The sequence below is a fragment of the Lagenorhynchus albirostris genome, chromosome 11, assembly GCF_949774975.1.
Source record: "Lagenorhynchus albirostris chromosome 11, mLagAlb1.1, whole genome shotgun sequence".
NCBI lineage: Eukaryota > Metazoa > Chordata > Mammalia > Artiodactyla > Delphinidae > Lagenorhynchus > Lagenorhynchus albirostris.
In genome coordinates this window covers 98738870-98751624 of record NC_083105.1, presented here as the reverse complement: position 1 = coordinate 98751624, position 12755 = coordinate 98738870, and the positions used below count along the sequence as shown (strand labels likewise).

The following is a 12755-nucleotide window of genomic DNA, read 5'->3' as shown; positions in this document are numbered from 1 at the left end:
TATCCTGTGAGCTGTCTTATAGACAGTGAAACCTCCACCAGGTGGAAGAAGTTAAGTGCATGATGACCAGACTGTAGCCATGACATAAGCTGCCACAATTCCGAGAACTGGCCTCAAGGAAATGGGAACAAACCGACCCTGGAACTGAAGATTAAGTGTACCTAAAACCATCAAGATGACGCTGGTCAGACCACTGATGACCAATTTCAAGATGACGGCCAGAGCTGACTGTGCTGTTTCTGCACGTAGCCCCCTCCCTCCATGTATAAAAGCTCTTGCCCACTGGGTGTAGGAGCGGGGTGTTTTGGCCTTTGGACAGGTGTCCACCCTCCCCCCCCAATCCTGGTTGCTGGCATCCAAAACAAAGCAAACTCTCCTTTCCACCAACCTTGCCTCTTTATTGGCTTTCGAGCGGCGAGCAGCCAGACCCCACTTTCAGTTACAGGAGGACATAGCATTAAAAGTAGGATGGGGCTTCCCTGGTGGCATAGTGGTTAAGAATCCGCCTGCTGATGCAGGGGACACAGGTTCAAGCCCTGGTCCAGGAAGACCCCACGTGCCGCGGAGCAACTAAGCCCGTGCACCACAACTACTGAGCCTGCGAGCCACAACTACTGAGCCCATGCGTCACAAGTACTGAAGCCTGCACGCCTAGAGCCCGTGCTCCGCAACAAGAGAAGCCACCGCAACGAGAAGCCCGCGCACCGCAACAAAGAGTAGCCCCCGCTCGCCGCAACTAGAGAAAGCCCGCGTGCGGCAACGAAGACCCAAAGCAGCCAAAAATAAAATAAATAATTTTTTTTAAAAAAGCATGATGCACTTTGAGGTCAGAGGTACCTGATTCACAGCTCTGTCACTTTCTGTTATGGGCACTTAAGCAAGTGCTTAATCCTTCTGAGACTCAAACATCCCGAACTGGATTGGCAAACGAGACTTGTGGGAGGGGCCCTACCTCATGGGGAAGTTACTGGAGAGTGGACAGAGGAGTAGAGAGTCCATCTGTCTTAGAAGAGGAGAGACCACGAGATCCTGCTGGAAGCCTGGCACTGCCGGGCTCAGCCCTGGCAGCAAGGAGAGGGGTAAGCAGAGTTCATTACTCACGGGACTCCAATCTCGAAGATGTTGTTCTGGATCAACTGCTTCCCCAACATGATGATGCTGAGTTGAATGCACAGCTCCATGAGGCAGCCCCCAGGGGCGCACTGCAGGAGGAGAAGAGGAAGGACGGGGCGGTCAGGCCAGGCGGAGCTCAGAGAGGCAAGGGCGCGAACTCAGCCAGCCTGTGGAGGCCGCAAGGATTGGGGCAGGGTGGGGCAGGGCGGCAGGGGCACCTACAAACCACTAGCCTAGCCGGGCATGAAACACCAGGGGCTCCACTTGCCTCTTCCATGCGGTAACCGTCAAACACATAAACGTAGCTTCCAGGTCTGCCCACAAACCTGAAACGGAGAAGTGTGGGAAGAGTTAGGGGAAGAGAGAGGGAGTCAGGACTGCCTGAGGGCATGTCTCCTGAGTGGCCCAGCCACTGCCCGATGTTGTTCTTGAAAGGACTGGCCAGGGTGGGTGCTCATCACCGGGAAGGAGTTCATACCTGTTATCAGCTAACAGTCACCCACGACACATGGGGTTCACCTCTTGATTTTTAGTTTTTATAGGAATATAGTTGATTATAGTTGATTTACAATGTTGTGTTAGTTTTTGCTGTACAACAAAGGGAATCAGTTATGCATATACATATATCCATTCTTCTTTAGATTCTATTCCCCTATAGGCCATTACAGAGTACTGAGCAGAGTTCCCGGTGCTATACAGTAGGTCCTTATTAGTTATCTGTTTTATATATAGTACTGTATGTGTCAATCCCAATCTTCAATGTATTCCTCCCTGCCCCTTACCCCCCGGTAACCATAAGTTTATTTTCTACATCTGTTACTCTATTTCTCTTCTGTAGATAAGTTCATTCGTAGCTCTTAACGTGGTCAAATTCCAAGGGGAGGGGATTGACGCTGGGTCTGGAATGGGGTTGGGGCACTCTGTGTGCATGTGTGTGTGTGTGTGTGTGTGTGTGTGTGTGAGAGAGAGAGAGAGAGATCATTTCAGAGCCTAAACACAACGAAGTCTGTATTGTCTCCAAGTGCACTCTCCTGCACCTTTTTCCCTCAGCTCGTGTCAAGAATCGAGTTCTGATTGCAATTCCTCCATGAGGGCTTCTGATTTCCCAGAAAATGAAGGCCAAGATGGACTAAAGTTGCAAGTGGAGATTCCTGGGACCAGAAAAGAAAAATCCAGACTTCTTACTGAAAATACTTAGAGGAATGGAAGAAGCCTGCCTCATTCCTCTTCTAAGACCTAAGAGTCTATTTTATTGGGGGATAAGAAGATTGAGCCAATGGGGGAGGCAGAGAGGTACTAGCCAACCATGGAACCAGAGAGGCCATCAGAAGAATCCCACTTTCTTGAAATGTCATCCCCTCACCCATCTATTGAAATCCTGCTTGTCCATTTGAGGCTCAGCTTGACTTTCCTCCTTGGTGAGGTCTCCCTGTCTCTGTCCATAATTAAGTGTTCCCCTAATACTTCCTTTGCACCATTTTTATGGTACTTACTGCAGATCACACTGTGCTGTTGCCAAGACTACCACAATCACTATTTATCACCCAGGACTGTTATATAGTAAAGAATATGACTGGTCACTGTCCCTGATCCCTGGGAGGAGCCTCTAAACCCTTGGCATTTCCGGATAGGAGTGTCTTTGTTATTCATGGTGGGCCCCTGGGACGAGACCTAAGTTTATGCTAATGAGATCCCTCAGGATGGGGAGGCCAGTGCCAGAAAGACCAACCACGTGATCAGAGAGCTGGGGCTTTGACCCCAGGAAAAGCAGCCGGACCGCAGCTCGGGGAGAGGGACTGCGGATTGAGTTCCATCACATGAGCAATGATTCATTCAATGATGCTTGTATAACAGGAGCCCAGCAAAAACCGTGGACACTGAAGCTTGGACGAGCATCCCGGTTGGTGACGCACATGGACGTGCCAGGAAACTGACATGCTGAGGACATCCTGAAGACACGGGAGCTTCTTTTCAGGATGCTCCTAGACCTTACCCTACGTGCCTCTCCCGTCTGTCGCTTTGAATTTGTATCTCTTTGTGATAATAACACCCTAATTTTAAGAACAGCACATTCCAAGCTCTATAAATTGTTCTAGTGAATTATCAAACCCAAGGGGTTAGTGGCTGTAGCCAGTGGGGCAGACCCATCAGTGGCCTGAGAGCCCCAGAGCTTGCAGTACTGTCTGAGGTAAGGGCAGTCTTGTGGGAGACTGTGCTCCTAATCTGTGAAGTCCACACTAACTCTGAGTAGTTGCCATCAGACCTGTATTGCAAGATCTAAGAGCCACTGGCTAGACATGAAATTCCCTCCTGTCACAGCCTCCAAGTTGAGAGACACAAATTCCTCTAAGACTAACCCTTCAGGGCCCAGAGCCGAATCACTGCAGAGTTTCCCATGTTAACAGAATCTGAAGATGCTAATCCAAAATGATTTAGTGCAGCCAGGTGGCAAAGGGAGTGGGGAATGGGGCTAAGGGTGTAAACTGACAATGGAGACAGGCTGACTCCAGTGGAGGGCTCAGTCTTCATGACCAATTGCCCTTCCATGTGTGGCACCGAGATACTCACCTCCCCTTGAAAAAGGCCACATAGAAGATGGGTGAGTAGGCATTGACAAACTTTAGCAAGAAAGCCTTGAGTACCAGGCGCTCTTCAAATGTCTTCTCTGTTTTTGGAACCTCTGAAAGAGAAGAGCAAAGCGGATCAGACTGAGAGACAGATTTCTCACCTCTCCAGAGCTGTGACCCTGTGACGTGAGCCATTATCTGCCAGTTTACTCCTTCAGAGTAGAAACTAAGAGATCCATCTCTCTCGCACCTTAGACCTGACTTCATCTGGGAGGTCCCAAGCGGTGTTACAGGTGGTATGAGGCTACAGAAGGCCAAGCGTACATACGATCATCACCTGTCTCTTTCCGCTGCCCTCCGCTTATCCACGCAAGCAATGGTTTCATACTGGGCTCCTCGAAGAGGGATCTGGGCAAGTAGAACATCCTCCCGCCACCCTTGCTTCATCAAGAGGAAGTCAGCTTTTACCTGCATCCTTGACACTTCTACGGAGATCTTACTTGAACAAACATCCCTGACAGAAAGCCTTGTTAACCAGTGAACAGAAGTCAAGAAGCAGTAAAAGCTTGTCTAAGGAGATTGCCCCAGGCATACATGAGCCCCCAGGCACCTGTGGCCCTGGGAGGGGACTTGAGAATGAGGAAGCTTAGTGACTACCATCACTATTGTGATCCTGGCCTTGATTTTCCCCTAAGGCTGAAAGAAGGGAAAGTGAAGAGTTACCGGTCCTGGTTCCCATGAGAAATGCGGTGTCAGTCCTGGAGAGCCAGCAACACTGGAAACTTCTTCATTCTCCAACCTCCCCTCCATCCTAAAACCCACTTGAGTTCACTGATGTTGGCAAACAGTCCTAGAGGCCCTGGCAGGCCATGCTGAACCCACAGAGCTCCCAGCCCCTCTCAGCTGTGTGTTGAGGGGTGGGATGGTTTGCTTGTTCTGTTTTGCTACAGAGATGGTTGTAGGAGCAGATTTTAGCATCAGACATATCTGAGTTCAAATGCTAGATGTAATTAGAGAAGTGAAGTTATATAAAAAGGATAATGATACCTCCTTCACAGGGTTGCCCTGAAGACACAATGGGAATGCTCATAGAGCACTCGGCCAGGTGCTTGGCACACAGCGGACCTCAGTAAATGATGTTGTCCTAAACAGCATCAGCAGCACCATCACAGTCATCACCATCACAATCATCATCACCACCATCATCACCATCATCATCACCACCATCATCCACCATCACCATCATCACCATCATCACCACCATCACCACCACCATCATCACCATCATCACCATCATCACCATCACCATCATCACCATCATCACCATCACCATCATCACCACCATCATCACCACCATCATCACCACCATCATCATCACCATCATCATCATCATCACCATCATCATCACCATCATCATCACCATCACCATCATCACCATCATCACCATCATCATCACCACCACCATCATCACCATCATCATCACCACCATCATCACCACCATCACCACCATCATCATCACCATCATCACCATCATCATCATCATCACCATCATCATCACCATCATCATCACCACCATCATCATCACCATCACCATCATCACCATCAACATCACCACCATCATCATCACCACCATCACCATCACCATCATCACCATCATCACCACCATCATCATCACCACCATCATCATCACCATCACCATCATCATCACCATCATCATCACCACCATCATCATCACCATCACCATCATCACCATCATCATCACCATCAACATCACCACCATCATCACCACCAGCATCACCACCATCATCATCACCATCATCACCATCATCATCATCACCATCATGCAGGTCCAGCAGCTCTGCTTTCCACAGCACAGTTGGGCCATCACAGGCTGGATGTCTGTGCACATGACTAGCCCCCTGAGGTTCCAGGCATCATTTCCATGTGATTACTGATCACTTTCTACCAATCGACGGAGAACATGGCTGGTAGGTGATCCTCCTGGCAAGAGGATTCTGCTGGCAGAGATCACCCGTAGGTGATCCTCTGTCCCCACCCCACAGAACCACAGTCCAAGCTTTCTGAGGTCCTCCAGACAATTCTGGCAATAGCATTGCCTGCTAGGGAGTCTGGAGACATCGTCATTAATTCTACAGGAGATGAGGTTGGAAAAGTCTACCATGATATCCCTCAGCCAACAGATGGCTTTGTGGTTTTCTCCTTCCTGCCACACATGGACAGACACATGTGCAACCCCATGGATAAAAGTGCTGGGCAATCGCACTGCCGAGCCCAGCAAGCATCTGGATAATGCCTTGTACTCACCATTTATGGTTAACACTCCCACTTCTGCCAGCTCTTCTTTAATTTCCATATGTTAGCAAAGCCCCTTGAAACTTTAACCTAGAAGGCCTTCCCCTCCCTGCTACAAATCCTGCCCTACAAAGGCAGGACCACCCTGTTGATTTATACTCATCCTGCCCTCCCCGAGCTCCAGATGCACATCCACTTCTTCAACCTGACTCTTTCCGCTCTGACTAAAGGAAACGATTCTGAGGCGCAGGTGGAAGTGCCTGCCATCGAGTTCTAAGGTCACTTTCGGTTTTAAGATCTCATAACTCTGAACCCCGAAGTGGCTATTAACCTCATCACCTTCCCCACCCCCATCCCACCCGCCCCCACCACGTACGGTTTGGATGGCTTTTTCACAATGAGTGAGGTCAGAGAGATACATCTTCTGGGGGGAACACAGCTGGTGTCAGATGTATAGTACTCTACTGTGCACGTTTATTGAGTTAATGAATGACATGACGTGACATGAAAAAAACATTATTTGGAAGAAGTAAATACTGAAGTATTTGTCATTTACTAAAAATTCCCTGTCACATGACAAGGAGGGCAAAGCCTAAGGAGGGACCTTTGTCTGTTGGGCAGGATAACGGTATGAAGATATGAGAGGAGCAGCCAGAGAGAGTTAGATTCCCTAGTTAAGAGAAGAGACAGGGGTGCTAGAGGTAGATGCAGGGCCCAAAAAAGGCGAGAGCCAGGGCTCTGGGAGGGGGAAGGGCGGAGAGGGGGATGAGGGGGGCTGCTGCGTGACAAGTGGGGGGTGCCTGGTTGAAATGTCCATTAATTTCTGCTGTGTAATTTGTAGTGTGACCCCCTCATTTGCCTCTCCATAGACTCTCCAGGAAAGACTCACTACAACTGCATTCCTTACCAGTGTCAAAGAATCCTGGATGGGTTCTTAGGGGAGGGATGTGCCAAAGGGCTGAGTCCGACTTCAAGATGAGCACAGGGGCGTGAACAGAGGCTCCCCGCCATACCCTGTTGTAGCTGGGTTACAAAGCAGAGAGACTGGGGACAGAGAGTCAGAGAGAAAGGAGGAAGGGGAGGAGGAGAAGGGGACGAAGGAGGGAGGGAGGGAGGGACGAAGGGAGGGAGGGTAGATGAAGAAAGTCACCACCTATCAGTAAACAAAGGACGGAGCAGCCATCGAGTCATCAGCCAGTGCAGCCACCCTGGACTGTGCACCCTGAACGGAATCCGGAACGGAGCAAAGCAGGACACTGACCCTAGATAGTTAAGGTGCATATCAAAGAGGTGATTTCAATGAGCCCGGACTCTTGCATCTTCTCAAACTTAGGAAATCGCTAAATTCATTAACTTGTCTGTTTTTCTTTAACTAACAGTAATCTTTCGATGGTCCAACTACCTGGTTTTTGTTGCAGAAACTCCTGGGTATCCTGGCTCCCCCCTCACCTCTTCCGAGCAGTCCCTCAGAGCTACCTGAGAGTCTGCCTCCCGGGCTTAAGTAATCAGAAAGTCCACTGAATAAAACATCATGCTCAACTTTTAGGTTGTGAATTGTTTTCAGCGGATGGAAGGAAGGAAGGAAGGAAGGAAGGAGGGAGGATGGGAGGGATCACTTTCAACAGGAGTTTGAGCCTCTGCCCAACCAATTCAATAATAACTTAATAGTATTTTGTGTCTCAATTTTAAATATTTTGGGGGCAAGAAAATGAAAACTGAGGTCATCTCAGTTTTCAGGTAATCAGGTCTGAGGATTTAAAAATTTGGAAAACTCACCTTGTAAATGTGGCTAGAAGGGGATTAAGGATGAGGTACAGAGAGGCACGTGTCTTTGATTTTCTTTTATAATTGCCTTTGAACTCTTTGTACGCAGATCCCCCAATCCCTACAGGAATTCCCTCTAAGTTCTCTGGAAAGAGAATCCAGTCCCTTCAGAGCTCTTTGCTCCAACTGGAAATGAGTGACTTCCTTCCTCCATCCTGATAAATCATGGGTCTGATTATTACTTATTAGGTTTATTTCTAAAAACAGCCTGTGCCTATGCTTTTAAGGCCATGAGCCACCATAAATAACGGGCATTTCCAATAAACAATCCAAATCCCCTTGATAGGCCACTAAATCAGTCGAGGGTCCCACAACAGAGAAGCTCTGCGGCCATGCTGGGTGCTTTGCTGAGAGTTCTGGGGAAGTGGCGGGGGAGGGTCCCAGGGAACGCGGCCCTGGGGAGGGAGAGAACGGGGGCCCTGGAGCTCCCTGCGAATTTGGGTCTCTCTTTTTTTTTTTTGATTGAAGTATAATTAGCTGATTTACATACAATATTGTACCATCTTAGAATAGGTCTCTTCCAACAGCCAACATGAGGAGCCTCGCCCACCTACAACAGTGAAACAGAACAGGTTTTTCAGGGTCCTTTTGGGATGGGATGATGTCTACAGCACAGTGAGGGCACTTCAGGACACTGGGCACCATCCCCTGATAGGACACAGAATCTGGAGTGGTCCCAAACTGAGCCCATGAGAAAATGGACCAGCCTCGTGTTTCATAAAACTCCAAATAAAGTGTCTTTAGATATCAATTGCTATGGGGATGGAGAGGAGGACAGTCAACATGGAGACAGTGTGAGAAGGGAGAATGCAACCCCTCTCCAGCATTCCCAGGCTCCTGAAATCTCACCTCCCCCAGGAAGCCACCCCAGGTTGACTGCAGGCCATCTGAGAGTTTCACCTGCTCACCACCAGCTGGAGCAGATTTCGGACAAAGGGCAGACTCCAGGACCAGGAGAGACCATCAGAGAATTCCTGTGTGGCGCCCTTACCCAACCCCCTTTCTTTTAAGTGTTAAACCTCTGACGCATTGTGTCATGAAAAAATATGAGTATAAATGACCCAGCTGTAAACTGCCTTGGAAAATAATTAGTATGAAAGCCCAAGCGAGTCTCAGGGGGCCAGCTCAGAATTCCAAGTCCCCAGAGCACCATCCTTGTCATATGGAAACAGCACGGCGGGCAAGAGGATGTCGGCTGCGGAATCGGAATTTTGGAAGAGCAGCTCATCCTAATGGGTGTCCCTGACCATCCAGCCTATACAGAATGATGGCGACAAGACAAAAAGGCGATGTCCAGGCGTGAACTTCAATCAGTTCCAGCCCTGGCACGGCTCCGGGAAGGACGGAAGCTGCGTGAGAAAGCAAAGGCGCCACAGCGCTCCCTGCCTCTCCCCCAGGACAGATCCAGCTTTTACAAACAGCAGTGTTTCCTGACAGCCCAATCCTCTGGCCTTCCCCCTGTTTGTGTGTGGGGGCAGGTGTGTGGGTTTGGGGGTGGAGGTGATCCCGGCCTCCTGTGTGACGTTGTTGCCTTGTTTATGCCATGGGGAGGGAATCACCCTGGCAGAAGCCAGCGAGCTGGATAACCAGGCAGCCAGTGCATTGTCCCAGGGCACTGAGCGCCCCAGAGCTGGAGATTACGGGTGGGTGCTCCTGAGATACCCCTGGAGCCCTAGAGAGTCTCTAAGCACAAGGGGCCCCACCTTTAGAGTCAGGAAGATGATGGCTGCCCCCAGACAAAGGGACGGGAGGCCTACTGTGCTCTAGCAGCCCAGCCCCAGGTGACAGTACATTTTAAGGAAAGGGGACACAAAAGGGAGCAAGCACCTGCAGAGAGAGAGGGAGACAGAGAGCAGCGCTCTGTTACAGGGCACCCCTGAGAACTCCAGCACGCTGTGCAACACTTGACACGGGGTCCCCGTTCAACTGTTCCATCCGCTCTATGGGATGCTCTCCTCGTGGCAGTGAGGGAGCAGGGAGAGAAGAGGTCGGTGTGCCCGGGTCACAACCGCAGACACAACACCGGTGGGGTCATCCGGCAAACACACTCGCTGGTCTAGAAACCGAGCCCCCAGCGAGCAGAGGTGGAGTAATCCCATCTCAGTCCATCATCCAAAGGGAATGTTTTTACCTTTGCCATCGTTATCTTTTTTTATTCAACAAATGTCCACCTAGTGACCACTGTATGCCAGATGCTGGGCGCTGGGAATACAGCCGTGCGCCGGATCAATGAGCTCCCTGCCACGTGGTGCGCACGGTCCAGAGAGGGAGGGGGCGTGTCGGAGGGCAGTGAGTACTGACGGAATCCACAGGAAGACGAGAAGCGGGAGGAAAAGGCGACAGGAAGACTGTTTTAGTCGGAGTGGCCAGGAGAGGTCTCTGAATGAGGAGCTGGGGGCAGGGGTGGAACAGACAGTCCCAGGGGCCGGGGCATTCGGGGTGACGAGAAAGTATGAGGAAGAGGAATGGAGAGGAAGGGGTTCTGCAGCCCCTGGAAGGACCTGAGATTCACGGGACACACAGTGGGAAGTCTCCTTACGGGTGAGGCAGAGAGATGCTGAGAAGGACCCCAGGAAAGGAAGCGTGTGTGTGCGGGCATGGAGTGGGGGACAGAAGCGGAAGCAGAGAGACAAACCAGGACTATGTGGTTGTCCAGGTGGGACACGACCAGTATTGGGAGGGAGGTCATGAGAACTGATCAGAGCTGGGAAACGTCTGAAGGCGGAATAGACAATACTTACCAGACGGGAGTTTAGGGGTGAAAAAAAGAGCGATCCAGGAGGATGCTTGGGTTCTGGTAAGAGCGTGTGAGTGCTACTTCCTGAGATGGGAAGAATGATGAAAGTGACAGGTCTGGAGGGGAAATTGAGAGTTCAAAGTTAGACTCACTGAGTTACTGGGCCTGTGTGCTTCTGTCCTCACGCCCCACGGCGGCTGGGGCTTTGTGTGACTTGAGGACCATCCTCCAAAGCCCCTGGCCAGCTCTGAGGCATCAGGTCCTCAGGCAAGCCACAGCCTGCAGCGGGTGATTTCCCAGGTCCGCTCTGCTCTGGTCCTGTGTTCTACGGCACTACCGCGGAGCCTATGACACGGGGAGAGGAGGTTCTGGGCTGGGAGCTAGAAGACCTTTCTGTCCCACTTTCCTGCAGAGACGTGATGTACCTGTCTGAGCCTCACCATCCTAACTCCTAAAATGGTACCTTCCTGAAACACTTGTCGTGAAGTCCAAGCAAAAGTCTGGAAAGCACGAAGCACCGTGTAAGGTCGCACACACTTGCTGTTCGTAGGACGCTGTAGCAAGGCACTCGATTAGACTTTTCATTCGTACATTTGTTTCCACTTCTTTGGTGAGAGAAATGCCAGCAGGTTACCCGAGAATCTCTGACCGAGCCCTCTTTGAAGGCTGGGGTGGGCTGGCATCACTTGGGGTGATGAGGGCCCCCCTAGTCACTGAGGGTCACCTCCCGCAGGGAGAGGTGGGACGAGGTATCATCAGATCTACTGTGTTTTGAAAGTTTAAGAAGACAGGCTGTAGGCAACTAGGGTGGATTTCCAGGGAGAAGGGAGTCTGGGTCTGCGTGATGAATGACATCTTGGAGATGCGGATGCAGGTACTATGTGTCCTGATAGCTGCAGACCCTCGACGGAACTTCCTCTGAAGGAGAGGACGGTCCTTCCTTAAAGAGACCAGTGACCTGTCCGGGACCGGCGGTGTGGAGGGACCATCTCAGCAGTGGTCCAGCCTCTCCTGTCTGATGAGACGAGGCCAGCATCCGGCAGCAATGTGGTGTAGCAATGAGACACACGAGGAGTGAAGGGCTGGCCATACTCTAGGTATTTCCCTGTTGAAGCACGGATGTTGCCCTGACCCTCCTCTGTTAGTCAGCATCGCACCAGGAAACAGTTTACCTCAGATGGTTCAGAGGAAGGGATTCTAACGAAGGCACAGTTTTGCCAGAGGTGAGGGCAAATCAGGGAAGAGATGGCCCCAATTCCGTCTCCTCTACCCCCTAAGCTCCTTCCATTGCTTCCCACTGGCTGAGCCCAGCCACCAGTCAGCGTGGGGTACCTGGTGATAGAATCTGCTGGGCCTCGGGGCACAGACCACGGTGGACGCAGGGGGAGAAGGGGCCTGGAGGGAAACGATGGCCAACAGAGCATGACCACCATGACTCCCTTGCTTCTCATGGATTCAGGCTCTGGGTTCTCAGAAAACTCAAGAAAGGGAGAGGAATGTAGGGGGCTTCTTGCTAAAAGGAGAGATGGGGGCGTCAGTGATTAACTGCAAAAACGAGAGAGACGTGTTCAAAGTCACAGCTCAAGTTTGGGAGGGATTCTTGCCAGTTGTATTAAACTGTTATAAAAGTAGCAGTGTCATTAATAATCGTTCCAGACTCAGGCTATAACCGTGCTCGTGTCTTCTGCATTCTAGCAGCAGCCTCCCACCATCCCCTCTGCTTCCCAGATGACATTTACAGTTACTTTAAGCCAACATCACGGAGGGGGGCCCTCAAACAATGGTAGAATCTACTCTGGCCGCACCCTTCCCCTGGCCTCCCAGATGGGACGGGCAGGAGGCCACCCAGGCAGTCAGGAGCTGGTGGCAGACCAGGAAAACAACCCAGCAGACATGACTCGAAGCCAGATTTCAAAGTGCCAGTACTGTGGTCTCCCCACCCGGAAGGCACAGGTCTCAGACCAGCCCACACACATCCACGCGCATCCACACGCATCCACTCACATCCACGCGCATCCACACGCATCCACTCACATCCACGCGCACCCACACGCATCCACTCACACCCACGCGCACCCACACGCATCCACTCACACCCACGCGCATCCACACGCATCCACTCACACCCACGCGCATCCACACGCATCCACTCGCACCCACGCGCATCCACACGCATCCACTCGCACCCACGCGCATCCACA

The 12755-nt window shown here is 51.1% G+C and overlaps 1 protein-coding gene across 1 annotated transcript in view; it reads right to left on the bottom strand.

The window, feature by feature from the left end:
* Positions 1-12755, bottom strand: part of ANO2 (anoctamin 2) — a 334695-nt gene that overhangs the window by 58542 nt on the left and 263398 nt on the right. The window contains exons 17-19 of the mRNA XM_060167142.1: positions 3682-3793; positions 1382-1439; positions 1102-1202 (exon numbers count right to left, since the gene is read on the bottom strand). Of these exons, the coding sequence (XP_060023125.1) occupies positions 1102-1202; positions 1382-1439; positions 3682-3793 (271 nt within the window). The remainder of the gene's footprint in view (positions 1-1101; positions 1203-1381; positions 1440-3681; positions 3794-12755) is intronic.